Raw genomic sequence first — 18,016 nt, forward strand, 5'->3', positions numbered from 1 at the left:
AGGTGCATTTAAAACCCAGGAGGGCTTGGAGCTACCTGCCAGAGAGCAGCAGGTAAGCGCATGGTCCCTCCTGCTGGCCCTCAATGTCTACGTGTATTTAACATTGAGAGGTGGGCAACGACGCCAGGGGTGAGGTGTACACCCTGATGGTACTTTGGACTCCGTGTATCGTGCCCACCCCCAAGATCCTATATGTATGTGTAATGAGAGTGTGAATAATGTGAATGTCTAAGTTGTGGGATAAAATTGAGGCAGAGGCAGCCAGAAGGGGACAGGGGGGGGGTGGCCTCCTCTGCACCCTGGTGACACACCCCTACTCCAAGGTCCTGCATGTGTGGGTGGTTGTGGTGGAGCGGGAAGAGGGAGGCAGCTGGAGATGGGGAGGGAAGGAAGGGAGGGGCAAGTGACCCCTCCCTGGGGCCAGCTCCCCCGCTGACCCCAGTAGGCACCCCCATACTCCGCGACCCACCAGGGAAAGGGGGCCCAGGCCCATCCAGACCGGGCCCAGTGCAGCAGCGCCCCCCGGCCCCACAGAGCCCAGGACAGTCCACCCAACCCCACCACAGAGAAAACTGCACCCACCCCACCATCCACTCATCTTCCAGACTACATAAGACAATAAACACCCAGGCTGAGATCTTCCTCCACCTCTCCTGTATCTCCCCCTCCTGCAGAGAGTTCCTGAGGAGAGGAAAGCTCCTGCAAGATGTGACAATCTCCCCCACCAGTTGAAGAGCCCCCCAGGTGGCTCGACGCACCGGCGGCACCCTGCGCCAGGGATGGGCCCCCATGCACCCACCCGCCCACAACCCCGGCAACACACAAACCAGGACCCAAGGCCCCGAGGTCCGGCCAGGGCCCCTGCCCAGAGACGGAGCGCCCCCAGAACCTCACGCCCATCCCGGACCCACCCAGGGGCAGACAGGCTACCAGGTCAGTAACCCACGTCCGTCAGCACAGACCCTCCCCTAGCCCCGCTGCACGCAGCCACGAGGAAACAGTCACCCGAGAGCCAAAAGAGCCCCCAACCGGACATGACCGCTACCCCGGGTTGAGCCCCCCAAGGAAGATGCCTCCAGGGAACCCCCCGACGCCCTAAGCCTGTCCCTACCCCCACACCAATCACAACAGTGAAGGCGGGACCAAACTATGACCCCCCACCCCCACTAGGTGATGGAGCTGATCAAAGGAGCCCAGAGCAATTGATCTGATGTGGTGGCAGAGGCTGTATCAAGACTAATGTAATCTAATAGATAATTTCTATATTGGTTAGAATTAAGATTATTTTTATTTTTCCAGTTCATGAGGACAGTTTTCTTGGCTATGCATAGGGCAGTGAAAACCATATGGGCGATATTCTTTTCTGAAGTGACATTATCTAAGCTGCCACATCATCCTCTTCATGCATGTTGTGTTACTCCAAGATGTATAGGCTCAAAAGCCTACTACCAATTAAGCATATTAGATAATGTGCATCTCTGTAATGAGAAGGGGTGTGGTCTAATGACATCAACACCCTATATCAGGTGTGCATAATTATTAGGCAACGTCCTTTGCTTTGGCAAAATGGGTCAAAAGAAGAACTTGACAGGCTCAGAAAAGTCAAAAATAGTGAGATATCTTGCAGAGGGATGCAGCAGTCTCAAAATTGCAAAGCTTCTGAAGCGTGATCATCGAACAATCAAGCGTTTCATTCAAAATAGTCAACAGGGTCGCAAGAAGCGTGTGGAAAAACCAAGGCGCCAAATAACTGCCCATGAACTGAGAAAAGTCAAGCGTGCAGCTGCCAAGATGCCACTTGCCACCAGTTTGGCCATATTTCAGAGCTGCAACATCACTGGAGTGCCCAAAAGCACAAGGTGTGCAATACTCAGAGACATGGCCAAGGTAAGAAAGGCTGAAAGACGACCACCACTGAACAAGACACACAAGCTGAAACGTCAAGACTGGGCCAAGAAATATCTCAAGACTGGTTTTTCTAAGGTTTTATGGACTGATGAAATGAGAGTGAGTCTTGATGGGCCAGATGGATGGGCCCGTGGCTGGATTGGTAAAGGGCAGAGAGCTCCAGTCCCACTCAGACGCCAGCAAGGTGGAGGTGGAGTACTGGTTTGGGCTGGTATCATCAAAGATGAGCTTGTGGGGCCTTTTCGGGTTGAGGATGGAGTCAAGCTCAACTCCCAGTCCTACTGTCAGTTTCTGGAAGACACCTTCTTCAAGCAGTGGTACAGGAAGAAGTCAGCATCCTTCAAGAAAAACATGATTTTCATGCAGGACAATGCTCCATCACACGCGTCCAAGTACTCCACAGCGTGGCTGGCAAGAAAGGGTATAAAAGAAGAAAAACTAATGACATGGCCTCCTTGTTCACCTGATCTGAACCCCATTGAGAACCTGTGGTCCATCATCAAATGTGAGATTTACAAGGAGGGAAAACAGTACACCTCTCTGAACAGTGTCTGGGAGGCTGTGGTTGCTGCTGCACGCAATGTTGATGGTGAACAGATCAAAACACTGACAGAATCCATGGATGGCAGGCTTTTGAGTGTCCTTGCAAAGAAAGGTGGCTATATTGGTCGCTGATTTGTTTTTGTTTTGTTTTTGAATGTCAGAAATGTATATTTGTGAATGTGGAGATGTTATATTGGTTTCACTGGTAAAAATAAATAATTGAAATGGGTATATATTTGTTTTTTGTTAAGTTGCCTAATAATTATGCACAGTAATAGTCACCTGCACACACAGATATCCCCCTAAAATAGCTAAAACTAAAAACAAACTAAAAACTACTTCCAAAAACATTCAGCTTTGATATTAATGAGTTTTTTGTGTTCATTGAGAACATGGTTGTTGTTCAATAATAACATTATTCCTCAAAAATACAACTTGCCTAATAATTCTGCACTCCCTGTAGATGTCTCTGAGGGGGGTCAGTGAGGTGCCGATTGCCCGCTCTGCTGCCCTCACCACCCGCTGCAGTTTCCTCTTGTCCTCCGTGGTGCAGCAGTTGGACCAGAGTGTGCAGCAGGAGGTCAGAAGGCTCGATGGTGGAACGGTAAAAGTTTACTAGCAGACTCTGGGGTAACTGGGCCTGATGCAGTTTCCTGAGGAAGTACAGCCATTGTTGTGCTTTCCCTACCTGGTGGGAGATGTTTGTGGACCAGGTGAGGTCGGCCGAGATGTGGACTCCGAGGAAAGCTTTCTACCCTTTCTGCCTCCTCCATCAATGTAGAGGGTGGAGTGCTCAGATCGCTTTGTTCTCCTGAAGTCGATTACCATCTCCTTGGTCTCGGCTGTGTTCAGATGCTGAACCTCCTCTCTGTAGCTGAATCATCGCTGTTGTCGATCAGTCCTATGACGGTGCTGTCATCAGCAAATTTTATAAAGGTGTTACTGGTGTGGATTGGTGAACAGCTATGGGAGAAAAGTGAGTATAAGAGGGGACTGAGGACACACCCCTGTGGGACGCCCACATTCAGAATGAGGGTAGAGGTGTGCTCTCCCATCCTGATGTTCTGGGGTCTGTTGCTCAGGAAGTCCAGTATCCAGCTGCACAGTGAGCTGCTGAGTCATGAGTTGCTTAGTTTATTAACCAGTCTGTGGGGTTGAACTGTGTTGAAGGCAGAGCTGGTCCACAAACAGCATTCTTACACAGGGGTTACTACTGCCCAGGTGAGGGCTTTGCGAAGAGCTGTAAGTATGGCGTCCTCTGTCCACCTGTTTGCCCTGAATGTAAACTGGTGTGGATCGAGGTCTGCAGGGATGGCAGCTTTAATGTGCGACATGATGAGCTGCTCAAAACATTTGGTAATTATGGCTGTTAAAGCACGTGGACGATGGTCATTCAAGCAGCTCACCGTGTTCTTGGGCCCTGGAACGATGGTGGCTGCTCACAGGCAGGACGGTACGACAGACTGTACCAGTGAGAGGTTGAAGATGGTGGTGAAGACCTTTGCCACTCTACACCGTCAGGACCAGGAGATTAGACCGCTCATCATCAGCGAGCATTGTTGGCACTAAAAACACAGTTCGTGGTGTTTTTAACCAAAGCGTCTTAAGAAGTAAGTCATGACTCTTTGTTGCTCTGCTGCTGAAGGTCAGCGTTTTCTACAGTTTGTTTACTGGAGTCTGTGAGATTGTTCTAGAAAACCTCTCATATATTTACAGGAACAGAGGACATGATCTACATCACAGTGATCTACTCTCGCAGATTTAAACACAGGATTTAAACACGAATGTTTCAGTTTGCAGGTTTTATAGCAAGTGTAGCGTCATCCTGCTGAAGAACATGACATTCCTGGGTTTTCTGGTTACCATCGGTAGTAACTGGTTTGTTATAGCTACTAGTGACAGAACCAGTAACTCAGTGAAGTGAGAGAGTTGTCAGCATAGAAGCTGACGTTAACGTGTTGTGTTAACGTGCTGCAAGAAATGTTAAACAGCAGATGTCCCAGCATGGAGCCCTGTGGTGCACCACTGTTCATACACACAGAACAAACTCACACTCCTTGTTATTGTTGTGCTCTGTTCCACTTTAATTGATCTCAATGTAGGGATGCACCGATACTGGTATCGGGTATCGGGACCGATACTGTAAAATGTGTGTGTACTCATACTCGTAAAAGTTAACAGATACCATGAACCGATACTAACTTATTTCTTTAATCAGAGGGTGGCATGTCATTTCTGTTGTAGTTTTTTAGATTAGCCACTAAGGGGACATCCCGCGCTAAACAGGCACAGGGTTAGGCGAGTGAGACTGGCGGCTCCAGATAAAAAAGAGAAACTGGAGGCTGCTGTAGCTAGGCTAAACAAAATGTCAGCAGTGTGGACCGCAACAACTTTAACTCAGGTTTTGGAAAAGTGATGAAAAATGTCAAGAGAAAATCCACGGGCAGGTAAAATAACAGAGACTCTGACTCATTTTATCGCTCTGGATGACCAGCCAATGCCAGTCGTGGAAAACATAGGATTGCACTGTCTTCTCAGCGTACTCGAGTCACAATATGAAATTCCCAGCCGCCCACACATCAGGGAGATAATGGTGCCAAAACTTTCTGAAGAGGTAAAGACAAGCAGTATGTGCGCGATGTCAGTCCTCGGTTTAACGTCACAGTGGACTGATGATCCACTGGCAGATGAGGAGTTCGTCAGTGCCAAATACTTTCGTTATTTTGTTTGTTTGTTTGTTTACAATATGGACACTCTGCAATAATTTAAAAGTTTATTTTATTCTCAAACCTAATTTGTATTTATTTTATTCCAAACAGAAGTGTTTATTTATTATTCTGAAAGCTCGAGACAGTGCCAATAGTTCAGTGGTTTTTAAATTACAATGTGGAGACTCTGCAATAATTTAACAGAAGTGCTTATTTTTCACTTGAAATTTTTTTGTGGTCATTTTTATTAAGATTTTATTTTTTATCGGCAGAGAATAAAATAAAACCTGTCTTTCAATTCATTGCATTTGTGTGTGTGTGTGTGTGTGTGTGTGTGTGTGTGTGTGTGTGTGTGTGTGTGTGTGTGGTAGAAGTATCGGTTTTTGTACTCTGTATCGGCAAGTACTCAGATCCAAGTATCGGTATCGTATTTGAAAAAATTGGTATCGTTGCATCTCTATCTCAATGTTAAACAGCCACAAACTCATTCAGCTGTTGTGGTGTCGCTCATCAGTTTTGGACTCTGCGTATCGAATCATTGACTTTGTTGCAGAGTCATTGCTGTCAGACATCTTTGAAGTCCGTTTGTGGCTCGTGGGCTGTAGTGTGAATACTCGTGGGCTTTCACGTGGACACTGATGATGGACGTTACACTCTGACAGCTGGACTTCATGCTCTTTGCTCTCATCAGCCTGTCCTATCAGAGTGTGAAGCACAGTTTCAGGAGCTGAAAGCGTCACATAATTCTGTGCTCAGGTCTTGAAGCGTAAATCATCCTCGGCTTTATTTTTCGGATGAGCTGGTTTGTTGTGCAGACTTCAGAACATGTCGACAGCAGCTGAAATCTCTCCTCACGGCTCATTTTTACTCGCTTTCATAACATCTCTGCATGCAGCAGGTTAGACTGAGACACACAGTGAGTGTGTGTGTGTGTGTGAGGGTGTTCTTGTTTGCTGCTGATTGCTTGTTTATGCTGCTGTCACGGTCCGTGACTGAGAACTGGACGGCAGCGAGTGGCGTCGCAGTAAAGCGGCGGTGTTTGGGCGGGCTGGCAGCTCGCGGAGCGTTTCACCGTGACAAACGTGGAGGAACACACACAGAGCTGTGCTGGTGATGAATGCGCCCGTCAGACTTCATACCACTGCTCTGCTGCCACTCTTCACTCGGGCGGAGGGGAAACATCAGTCAGAGCATGAAAAAGAAATGTTTCCATCCTCAGAGGCTCCACAGTCCACACATGACGCTCGTCTTCTAAAAACATGCCAGTCGTTGTTTCTGATGATGATGATGCTGATGCATCCTCGGGCTCCTCTGTGGGCTCTAGAACCAGATCCTGGACTTTACAGCTCAAACCCAACTGGTTTCATTAGGACCTGATTTTCACTGGTTTTATAGTTATAGTGCAAAAATCTTGAGCCACCCCTCATTTCTGTGTATTTTGCTTCCAAGGAGACAGACTCGCGAGCAGCAGATCTGAAGCTTTCTTTCACAGTTGTTTGTGAAGGTTCTCAGTCATCCAGCTCATCGTAGTCTAAGGAGCTCGGACAGAAAAGCGTCTCATCCTAAGATCTCAGAGGTTTTCTTCAGACGTTGCTGCTTTTCCTCTCGTGTTTAGTGTTTCATTTTCAGAAGAATGCTTTTGTTTGTTAAGCCTCTGAACTCTGACCTATGAATCATTTGTGCAAAATGTGGCTCAAGACTTTTGCACAGCCCGTTGAAAACCCCGCCCTGTGATGGACTCTCCAGTTGCTTCCCCAGAGCTTTGTTTCATTGTCAGCTCCATCAGCTGAAGTTATTTTTATACGACTGATTTCGTCCTTGGTGCTAAATAAGAGGCAGCTGAAACACACGGCATGTAGCCGCTCACACACCGAAGCACAAACATGCAGCACAGATGCTTTAATAACAGACCTGACGATCGATCAGAGAAAGTTTTCTTTCCTTTCTCCCGTCTTTCTGCCGCCCTGCACCTTTGGTCCCTCTGCGCTCGCTCAGAACACGTTTCCGTGTTTGGTTTTCTCTGCTGCATCTCCTTTTGTCTGCCTCTGAAGACGAGTGAGCCGTGGCCTTGACAGAGACGAACTCCAACTCCTCCACAAGCTGCTTTTCTTCCACTAACAGGAGACACGACGCCACATTCAGCCCACCGAGCGAGAAAGCCAAACACGCTCGTCTGAGCTTTAATCAAACGCTCGCAGATCGTTCAGCAGTTAGTGCGACACTGGCTGTGAACTGTGACAATGGGTGCAGCGGGTGGAGGTTTGTGTGAAGCACAGGTAAAATGTGAAGAAGCAGAAAGCTCCTCCTGCAGTTTGCTGTCTGTAACCAGCTGCTGTGTTTCTCCTGCAGTCGTGAGCGTGGAGAGTCGCGAGGCTCACCTGAACTCTCTGGTGCTGGAGGCGGAGCGGCGGGCGGTCGACCTGGCGGCTCAGGCTCAGAGGGACGGCCTCTCGCTGGAGGCCTGCCACAAAGACAAACAGCTGAGGGCGTGGGAGTGGAGGTGCAAGCTGTACAAACGCATGAGGACGGGCTTCCAGCACGCACGTGAGTCCGCACGCCGCCCTCCTTAGTGTGTATTTCCTGCCGTCGCTTCCTGTGTGTGTGGCAGCTCAGACAGCCTGATGGGGACACGCGTGACCTTTGCAGCAGATTCGGAGCGCAGTACACGTTCAGCTGGAGGTGTTCCTGTCAACATTAGAGCTGCTACACCCAGAGCTCAGAGGGGGCGGGATTTACACAACCAGCTATAAAACAGAAAGGTTGCGATCGAGACGTGAACGACGTGCGCGGTGAACTCACGGTCTCATTAGAGCAACGTCAGGGTGATTCGACTGAGGTCCTTCTGCAGGCTTCACACAGCGACTAATCACACCTGCTGAAGACGTCAGGCAGGAAACAGGAAGTCAATCACATGTTGCCATAGTTACCTGGAAAACAGTCAGAGCCACGGTCCACACACACACGTTTCACCCTCCTCTCTGTGCCCCTGCTCAGGTGCCCCGGAGGCCCCGTCCATGGTTCGACTGAGCGTGAGCAGTAGCAGCACTCTGACCGTCACCTTCCAGGAACCGCAGTGTCTCAACTCCACTGTGGTGACCAAGTACAGAGGTGAACACACATGTGCATGCACGCACACAGGCCTGGTCCTGTCTGAGAGACTAAAAGGTCAAAGGTGAGGCCATCATTTAGGTTTCGATGTTCGAGGTGAAGCTTCGACTGAAGACTTCATGTTGGGTCTGCAAAACCACATTTAAAACGATAAATTAACAAGGTTGTTCTGCGTTAATTTACAGGTTTACTTCACGGTTAAACTCTAAAGCTTCTGGATTTAAACCCCAGATTTATTCTCAGATGATGCCTCAGGTTGTCGTGGTTACACGGAGGACCAGGAAGTGGTGCTCAGAGGCAGGGATGAGAAGGCTAACGTTGCGTCTGTCGATGTGTTCGCAGTGGAATGGAGCTGCCTGAAGGACTTCTCGCTGCTCGCCGGAGAGATGGTGTTGGATAACCTGCAGAGCCTCAAGTGCACCATCAGCAGCCTCACCACGGTAACAAGAGCATCCCTCCTCCGCACATCCACCTGTCTGCAGCTGGCTTTAGTTCACAGTTTCAGAAAAAGGATTGAATAGAGTTTCTGTCACGACGAAGCTGCTGTCGCTCAGGTCGGTCTGTCGTTTGCACGTTTGTCCGCTCGCTGTGATGCATGTGTTCGTTTGCAGCAGGCGCGTGATTTCGGACCTCGGTGATGTCATTGCGCGGTCCCTGCGTTGTGCGTTGGCTGATCGGCGTCTGTGATGCAGACTTGTTTTCGCTGTGCTGCACACACCGAACCACAGCTGCTGTTTGCCATTTAGATCAGCGAACGGCTTTCACAAACTTCCACGGCGGCCCTGAACTAGAGAGCAGGCTGAAAGGGCCGGAGACGCTGCGAGGGCGAATAATGAGCCGGCGAGGCTCTTGGGCCTCGAACGTCACAGCTCTCATTTACATACTGAATTCATCGAGTCGGGGCCGAGCCGCACGAGGAGCTCGGAGGCCTTTAAGTACTCAGCTGTCCTGGAAGGATTAGACCTGCAGGGCACACACATGGGGGGGCCACGGGGGGCCTGTTTGTGTAGGTGGAAGAAAGCCTGAAGCTGCGAGGAGCTGTGACCGGAACACAGCACAGGTGCAGGTGGTGTTTTTGTAGCCAGGGAGCAAAGTGAAGGTAGGGAGCTAATGATAGCTGATAATATCTCAGCACATGGCGTTAAAAACATTTATTTAGACAGACACAGCAGCGACAGCAGGACGTTTGAATTCCTGGGAAAAAAGATTTTTAACGTTTATTGGTGGGCACAAACGTCGGCCTGGTGGTCTGTGCACGTAGAGACCAGTCTCACAGGCCTGCACACCCAGGAAATATATGTTCCTCTGCTGGTTGCTAGCATGAAACTGGCTGCAAAGAGGTATGACAACCTCTGAGGGGTGGGGCCTGCTGAGGGTGGGGCCTGCTGAGGGTGGGGCCGAGTTTAAAGAAACCTGAGTGATATTGGGTTAAAGTCATTAGTTTGATGTAACGGAGGCTCCGTCGTTCGGTTTCAGGGATCGAGGCCGCTGTCGGTGAAAAAGCTGCACCCTGCTCTGATTGGATGAGGTCAGCTGATTCAGTGCGAGCCTGAAAGTAAACGTGTTGTTCGTGTTGCTCAGGTGGAGTCGACTGTTTTCTGTGGAGACGTTCTGATGTTTCCAGCGTGGAGACGTGTCCTCGTTACGTTGGCTGAAGGCGAGCAGTCGGCTGTTGATGATGATGATGGCAGTGCTGGTTTTTTCTGCAGACCTCCTCTGAGCTGCTGTCTGTGTGGATGAACAGAAGGGGGCGGAGCACACAGGCTCGAGGGGCTCCAATTAAAACCCAAATTGAACCAAGCAGCAGAGTGACATTTGAAAGGAAACTTTCCTCAAATGTTAAAGCACTTATGCTTTCACGAACTTTTACAGCAGCAAAGGTTTATTTCCACAAAGTGTCCTGATGATATAAAACAGTAAAAATGACTGTCAGAGCGTTTTGTTGGTTTTTTTCCAAGGACAGGCTGCCAGAGAAAATAAAGAAACCTCTTCAAACCTTTAGAAAACTTTTTCATACGTGCACGTCGGAAATGTTCCAGCTTTAAATGCATGAATAAGCAGACAAATGAGTTGGTGAAAAAGCTGTGCAGACGCTTTCACAGCACTCAGTGGGAGTCATCACATTAACCGACATCTGAGGGATAAAAAGCCAGAAACAGCTCAGTCCCGTCCTGACACATTAATAACAGGAGGCAGGATAAAAAGACAAAAGTATGTGGACACACTGCTGCAGTTCCAACAGTGGAAGTGTCCACATACTTTTGTTGATGCAGTTATTTTCACCAGAAGTGATTTCTTTCCTCCAAACTCGCCTCTTCACTCTAACAGATGGGTTTCTACTTTTCAGGGTCGGCTCTACTACGTTCGAGTGTCGGCTTATAACATGAAGGGCTGGGGTCCGCCCGCCTCCTCCCTCCCTCCATCTGCTGCTCCATCCAGTAAGTTCTCTCCATATTTTTCCATTAACCTCACCATCTCAGCAGCTCGCAGCTTCTCTGTGACTCTGGAGTTTAACCTCTTTGTGCAGCAGCTGTTTCAGCCTGGTTTTATATTCCTCTGCTGAATAATGCATCGTGTAAATGTTACAGAGCCACTGTTACAGGCCTGCAGAGAGCAGATTGACTTGGTGGGGTAAATTGGTTTGTTGCAGTTGCAGAAAAACCACAAATGAGCGAGTGAAACACAAGCTGACGACAGGCGAGGTCGTGCCGCATGTTCTCGGGTTGGATATGACGCTCAGGTGGAGGGCATGTTTCATGTGAGGCTGCAGATATTTCGCCACCTGTGGGTTTAGAATGACTTCTAGCTCCTCCCACAAACAACAGTAACAGATTACTTTCTCCAGGGAGTAACTAGATGCTGATATACGTGTAGGAGGCTAGCTTTGGTTTCCTTCTAGACCAGTTAAAGGTGAGATCGGTTGAAACTGATAAACTACTCACTCGCTCATTTGTTACATTTTTGGAGAGTTTGTGACTGGATGAGCTTAAAGACATGAGATTCAAAATCCCAACGATGGAAGAACAAGGAGATTGTTAGCAGACAATGTGATGTTGTTGGTGACCTCAGAGACGCTCACAGGGCCACGCGGACTCTTCGGCTGAACTTTGACCTGCCTTACACACAGTCAGAGGCCTGGGACAACCCGCAGGGATCAAGGAAAACCCGAACGAAGCCGAGGATCAGCCGTCAGCAGAGCCGGGATGACGTGACGTGTGACAAAGCACAAATACATGAGTCCGAATGTTGTCACATAAAACAGGAAGTTCGTGCGGTGTGAACCTGCAGGGTTTGTTCCTGTGGTCGTGACTGAAGTGTGCGTCCGCTGTGAATCGTGTGAACATCCTGTTCTGACGTCCTCGGGTCGGGAAAATCAATTTCATCGCTCTGTCACGACTCGCTTTCTCTTTTCCTGCACATTGGAGCTTCAGCCTTGAGCTGTGTGTGTGTGTGTGTGTGTGTGTGTGTGTGTGTGTGTGTGTGTGTGTGTGTGTGTGTGTGTGTGTGTGTGTGTGCGCGCATATGTCAGAAGCAGAGGACAGAAAGTGTGTGGGTGTTTGTTTTAAACAGAGTGAAAGCACGACTACACCTCTAAAGATGCTTGACATCCATTAGTTCATTCTGTAGCATCTCACACACAAACACATTTTCGGAGCCGTTCTTGTTCTCCTGTCTCTGCTCACACGTTAGACTTTATTTTTTCTGTAAACGTCATTTCAAAGTTGTCCAGCTGTCTGAGTCTGCACATGAAAACAGCAGGTAGCTGCACCTGAGTCCACGCCGACGCACGTTACAATGCTTACGTTTGAGGTGACTGGAGCTCTCGCAGATTCACTCAGTTCCTTCATTTGTCCTGTGGTGCCTTGTCCAGATTGGCGGGAGAGCGATGGCCGGGAACCCAGGAGGCGGGGCCACATCGAGGCCATGGAGCGTCTCCTGCAGCAGGTCCGAGCGACTCACACGCACTACTGCTGTGGAGGTGAGTGTCGGCGGGCTCGTGGCGGATGGCCTTCACCACAATAAACATTTTTTGTTACGTTTTAATCCTTTAGATGTAACTTTTAACACAACTGTGTTAAAAAGGCGTTTCTGACATCAGTGGGAGTTTGAATCCCACTGATGAAGGGCGATCGTGGCTCAAGAGTTGGGAGTTCGTCTTGTAATCGGAAGGTTGCCGGTTCGAGCCCCGGCTCGGACAGTCTCGGTCGTTGTGTCCTTGGGCGAGACGCTTCACCCGTTGCCTACTGGTGGTGGTCAGAGGGCCCGGTGGCGCCAGTGTTCGGCAGCCTCGCCTCTGTCAGTGCGCCCCAGGGTGGCTGTGGCTACAACGTAGCTGCCATCACCAGTGTGTGAATGTGTGGATGACTGGATATGTAAAGCGCTTTGGGGTCCTTAGGGACGAGTAAAGCACTATATAAATACAGGCCATTTACCTTTTCTTTTTTTTTTATTGCTGTAATATCTGCAGAGACACATGTGTGGAGACACAGTCTGCAGACACAAACATGCTCTTCGATCACAACGCAGATTCATTTTTACTGACGCTCTCACGCCTGTCTGAGCGGACCCAGGAAAAACTGTTTATTCACAGACGCAGAGCTTTGTACAAAGAGGGGGAGTCGGGGTTTCAGAGATCCACGGGAGGGAGGGCAGAGGGACACTGGATCATCGATCCACACACCGCGCTTCGTCCACGCTGCCAAACACTCGGGAATCCAGGCAAGAGAAACCAGGACGGGTCCAGGGAATAAACAGGCGAAGAGATCAGAACCAGGACGAGGTTACAGCGACGCTGACGTGAGGCGTGCAAGCATCCAGCCACGAAACGCTCTGAGCCACCGTTTAAATAGTGGAGAAGCAGGATACCGAGCCGCAGGTGAGGGATTGTTTGCAGGTGCGTGGGCCAGAGGCGGGAGCCCACAGTGAGCTCCGCCCAGACAGGGCGGAGACAGGAGAGAGAGAGAGAGGCAACAAAACCATGTGTCCCGACCGGGCAGACGCAGGGACGTGACACCATCTGACCAGATATCAGTTTATCAGTTTTTTTATTAATCACATCGTCATCGTCACTGCAGGCTGCAGGAGGTTTCAGGCCTTCATCTGTCTCCTCTTCCTCGTCTCATTCACTTAGCTGGATGTTGTCTCAGAAGCAGTTAAACGCTGTAATAACCTGTAATTGAAATGTCAGAACTCAAACTCTCCCCCGTCCTCCTCTCTGACAGATGGAGAGGTGGACGCCTCATTAATCGACTCCAATCGTGTTTGCAGCCCTCTCCAACAAAACTCATTCCTGTGTTTATTCAGCATGGCGTGCGAGCTCTCGTCACATTATCCAGTTGTCAGAGCCGGTTAGCTCGGAGCTCACGCACACAGAGACTTGCTAAAGTCGTCAGGTTCCCTGTGACAGACTCGGAAAAAGGCCAATTTTCCAAATGCGAGTGTGCGAGAGCAGCAGCAGCTGGACAAAAGGCGCTCCGATAAAACGAGCTGTAATTACAGCTTTTAACGAGCAAACAGCAATTTCATGGAGAGATAGAAACCCGAAGCCTTAATTCACCTCGTCAAACCCAACAGAGGAACAACAGCAGCCTGTGAGGAGAGATCAGCAGAAGATGGTCGTGTAGGCGCCGGGATCACGATGTTTCCCTCGTCTCTGAGATCCTGAGTAGAGCAGACAAACAACACAGCGAGTCATTAAACATGATGCAGGTTGTTTTGTGGGACTTTCAGGCATGTAAGTTGATTTGTTTGCAGCAATATTAACGTGCTTATAAAAACAGTGAGCGTACCGTTCATGGCCTGCAGGGGGCGACCTTTCGCAGCTGTGACGTGCAGGTAGTTACAGATTCAGGGTTTCACGTGAGCTTCGTGTGTTTCAGACGTCAGTTTGAGCTGAAACACAAACTGAATGAAAATGAACTGACGTGACACTAAACACACAGCTGCACAGATGTTGCTCCTTAAAGTCGTTTAATATGTTAAACCAACATGGTTTTAATAAAAGGCTTTAAAGCACCAGCACACGAGGACGCTGTGACCTACGGTGATGTTGCTGTGTGCTGCTTTTCTGTTGGGAAGGGGTCAGAGGTCACGGGATCGATGATCTGTTTTTCCTCGACGCTCCCTCCACTGTGCATCTGTATCACGGCTCGTTCCCCTGGCGGTCTGCGGCCGGCTCCTGTCGGCTCCACGTCTGACGTCTGTTTACAGGACGGTAATTACGTGATGCTTAATTAGCTGCAGTAAAAGGGGCGCTGCGGTCTGGAGATTGGCATCACTGAGCGGCCAGTCGGCGTCCTCGCGAGGCCAGAGGGAGCGACAGAGGACGCGAGGGAAAGGAGATAAGATTGAGTCAGAGCGGCAGCGTGGGAGAGAAGCTCGACCCCGCTGACCCATAAACAAACATTTAGACTGAAGCTGGAAAAAAAACGCAGTTTTCACTTGTTTTCTTCTTCTCTCGTCTTTTTGTTCAGATGCCTCTAAGCTGCAGAACCCCAGCAGGAAGCAGTCTGTCTCCAGAAGTCTGAAACATCTCTTCAACTCCTCCAACAAGTTTGTAAAGACACTGAAAAGGTCAGAAGCTGCTTCTCCACGACGAGCCTGAGGACGCTCTCGGCTTCACTGTAACCTTCATAGGCTTCCCGTTCTTGTGGCACCAGCATCACGTTCATTGGTTTAGGTGTGGCGGGTGGGAATTCTCGCAGTAGCACCTCCATGTTTTAGTGGAAATATGTGGATCGAGTTCACGTGGGAACCAGCTCAGTCTTGGTGGATATTGCAGGAGTTTTCTTGCAACCATCCCTTGAGGCGACTTATGTTGTGATTTGGCGCTATATAAATAAAATTGAATTGAATTGAATCCCTCCCATAGACACTGATGCCCTGCTGGTATCAACAGTAGTTCTCTTGGGTGGAATTTCTTGTGGTAGTCCTGCAGTGACATCAGTGGCTCCAACTTGGCGCCTGAGCTTTTCAGGACTGCTGATTTAGTTTCTTGTGTCTTTCTTATTTAAAAGTCTCTGATTGGGGTCAGTGGCGCACACCACAACATAAAGTTGTTTCAGGAAGTTGAAACCACTGATGTCAGCGCGATGACGGACCACAGCAAGAAAGCTGCAGTAGGAAGCAGAGACACAGGAAACAGAATAACAAACATCTTTATCCTAATTTAACTCAGTAAACTCATAAAATGATGGTTTTTCAGACGGAATCTGATTAACCTGTAAAGTGCATCATTAGCATAAGCATGCTAACTCTCCTTTCTATTCACCTGTGCGGACCGCACCATCCTGTGCGTGCAGGGGGATCTACCTGGCGGCTGTGTTCTACCATAAGGACAGTTTACTGGTGACGGCCGAGGAGCAGATCCCCATCGTGGAGGTGGATGACTCGTACAGCAGCTCGCTCATGCAGGACTTCCTGTGGTTCACAAAGGTACGCAAATAAAACCTCATCATCTTCGTCATCATCGTCGTCTGTCCGGCAGCTCTGAATGAGCCCTCTGCTCCTCACACCCTTTCCTCTCATCATGTGTCGTATTTATTTCTGCTGCTGGGTCTCGGCTGTCTTTTATTCCCAGCAGGCAGCTGGTTTGGACATAAATGTCTGAACAGTTCACGTCTTGTTTCAGGGTTTTGGTCTCCCTCCAGCCTCTCTGTACTGCCACACTTCTCTGTTTCTAAAGACTGTGGGTTTGAACCTGCAAACAATGAGTCACGAGGTTCAGCGTAACGAACCGAATCGCTGCAGCGCTACAACCTGCAAGTCTGCTGTAACTGAAGGGCTTCTGTAGGGAAGCTGCCAGTGTGACCAGTGTGACCAGTGTGACCAGTGTGTGCGAGCTGGAGTCATAATGGCTGCTTCAGCCCTCAGCAGCTTTTGCTTGGTTGTAGTAAGAGGGTGGAGGAGGAACGGCAAAGGATTAAAGTGTGTTAATGGACAGTTTTTCACACGCTGTGTCTCTGATGTCAACTTCCTGTTTGTGTGTCTGCAGCTGTCCTGCATGTGGGAGGACGTCCGGTGGCTGAGACAGAGCATGTCGGTGTCCATGTCGTCGTCCTCCACCCTGCAGGCCAGGCACAAGATGCTCACCGCCGCCGGGCAGCTGCAGGTCAGGAAACCGACCAATCAGCTTCAGTGAAAATCACAAACCAAACCTTCAAAGTGACGTCCGACAGGCCGAGCGTGCCCAGAGCCGTCTCAGACCTGTAATCCTGTAATGTTTACCTGCTCCACCCGCAGAACCTCCTGGGAACCCACAACCTGGGCCGGGTCCACTACGAGCCCATCAAGGATCGCCATGGCAACGTGCTGCTGGTGACGATCCGCGACACGGAGAGCCAGCACTCGCTGTTCAGCGGGAAGTGGATGCAGGTGACCAAACTGCAGAGCCAGAGGAAGTCTCTGTCCACACCCGAGGAGCCCTACGCCCTCGACATCCTCATCATCACCATACAGGTGAGGCACAGGCGCGAGTCACCTGACAGGAAGTCCTGAATTTAACCCGTTTCTGTTTCTGCCCTTCAGGACATTTTGGCGTACCAACGGCGCAGCACCCACCGGCTCGCCCCGGGACTCTACTTGGGCTACCTGAAGCTCAGCAGCTCCGTGGACCAGATCAAGGTCCTGGTGTCCCAGCGGACCCCCAACATGCTCTGCCACACCCGCGTACGAGACAACGCCAACGTGTCCAGGTAGGCTTACCTCAGTGCTGAATAACAGCTGCATTGAATGAGGCGAGTGCACGACGAGGGTGGGAGACGGGGTCAGTGCTCTCAGCTGAAGGAGCTGAGAGGAGGAGGGAGGAAGGTTTCCAAGCTGTTTCATGTCAGTGACGTCGCTCGCTCTCAGACTGCGGGGTTGTTGAATGGCGAGCTCTTAGTTTGGTGCTGTTTCCGTGTGAAATGTAGAGCGAACGCTGCTTTGTTCCTGCAGCAGCACACGTGGCTGAAATCAAATGAGGTTCCTCTGCAGGGCGGCTGGGTCGACGTCTGATTAGGACGGCTGCCCGGAGCCTGTGGCGGGTTGGAAAACTGGAAGGGATTTCCTGGTTGATCCAGAACATGCTGGGGGAATACCTCATCTGGCCTGCGAGCACCTTGGAATCGTCCGGGAATATCTGGAAAGTTTTGCTGGCAAAATGGGCGTGTGCAGCTCCCTCATTGGTCTGTCACCCGTGTAACTCGACTTTGGATAAACAGAGGAAGAAACAAAGGAAGGAACTAAAAAGGAAGCAAGTAACAAAGAGACTGAAGAAAAGAAGAAAATGGACCAAGGAAGAAAAACAGGAAGAAGGTAACCAATGAAGAAACAAGTGAAGAAACTTTTCAAAGAAATAAAAGAAAAAATAAGAAAAACATGGAAGCTGCAAACACAGCAACCAGGAAGGAGGAAAGAAGAATCTAACAAGCTAGGAACGGAAGGAAGCGATGAACAAACCAACGAAGGAGGGAACTAACGATGAAAAGAGGGAACCGACTTGAATCTTGCCGCGTTACCTCGTGAAGCTCCAGCACCAGTTGGTTCCTACTGTGAGCTAAAGTCAGTGTGAGATGTTCGGCGTGTCCTCGCTCGGACTGATCGAGGATCAACATCGTATTCCTGCTCGTCGACTTCCAAGAATATGTGCGAGCTCGGCAGCTCAGCGTGGTCGAAGAATGGAAGAAACGGGAGGGAAAAGAGCTCCTGCTGTGTTTTTGAGTGTGTGAGCCGGCGTGCAGATGAAGCTGGTGTTGATTTGTCGGTTTCGG

At 49.7% G+C, this 18,016-nt stretch overlaps 2 protein-coding genes across 3 annotated transcripts in view; one reads left to right on the forward strand and one right to left on the reverse strand.

The window, feature by feature from the left end:
• Nucleotides 1-3,279, reverse strand: part of LOC113027936 (G2/M phase-specific E3 ubiquitin-protein ligase-like) — a 21,313-nt gene extending 18,034 nt beyond the window's left edge. The window contains exon 1 of the mRNA XM_080305257.1: nucleotides 3,140-3,279. Coding sequence (XP_080161383.1) covers nucleotides 3,140-3,279 — 140 coding nt within the window. The remainder of the gene's footprint in view (nucleotides 1-3,139) is intronic.
• The window catches only part of ankfn1a (ankyrin repeat and fibronectin type III domain containing 1a), a 104,968-nt gene that overhangs the window by 74,521 nt on the left and 12,431 nt on the right, over nucleotides 1-18,016 (forward strand). For both annotated transcript variants that reach the window (XM_026177781.2, XM_080305768.1), the window contains exons 10-19: nucleotides 7,509-7,703; nucleotides 8,154-8,267; nucleotides 8,610-8,707; nucleotides 10,615-10,705; nucleotides 12,139-12,246; nucleotides 14,741-14,840; nucleotides 15,569-15,701; nucleotides 16,261-16,377; nucleotides 16,509-16,724; nucleotides 16,794-16,960. In XM_026177781.2, the coding sequence (XP_026033566.2) occupies nucleotides 7,509-7,703; nucleotides 8,154-8,267; nucleotides 8,610-8,707; nucleotides 10,615-10,705; nucleotides 12,139-12,246; nucleotides 14,741-14,840; nucleotides 15,569-15,701; nucleotides 16,261-16,377; nucleotides 16,509-16,724; nucleotides 16,794-16,960 (1,339 nt within the window). The remainder of the gene's footprint in view (nucleotides 1-7,508; nucleotides 7,704-8,153; nucleotides 8,268-8,609; nucleotides 8,708-10,614; nucleotides 10,706-12,138; nucleotides 12,247-14,740; nucleotides 14,841-15,568; nucleotides 15,702-16,260; nucleotides 16,378-16,508; nucleotides 16,725-16,793; nucleotides 16,961-18,016) is intronic.

This window comes from Astatotilapia calliptera, chromosome 8 (genome assembly GCF_964374335.1).
Source record: "Astatotilapia calliptera chromosome 8, fAstCal68.1, whole genome shotgun sequence".
Lineage (NCBI taxonomy): Eukaryota > Metazoa > Chordata > Actinopteri > Cichliformes > Cichlidae > Astatotilapia > Astatotilapia calliptera.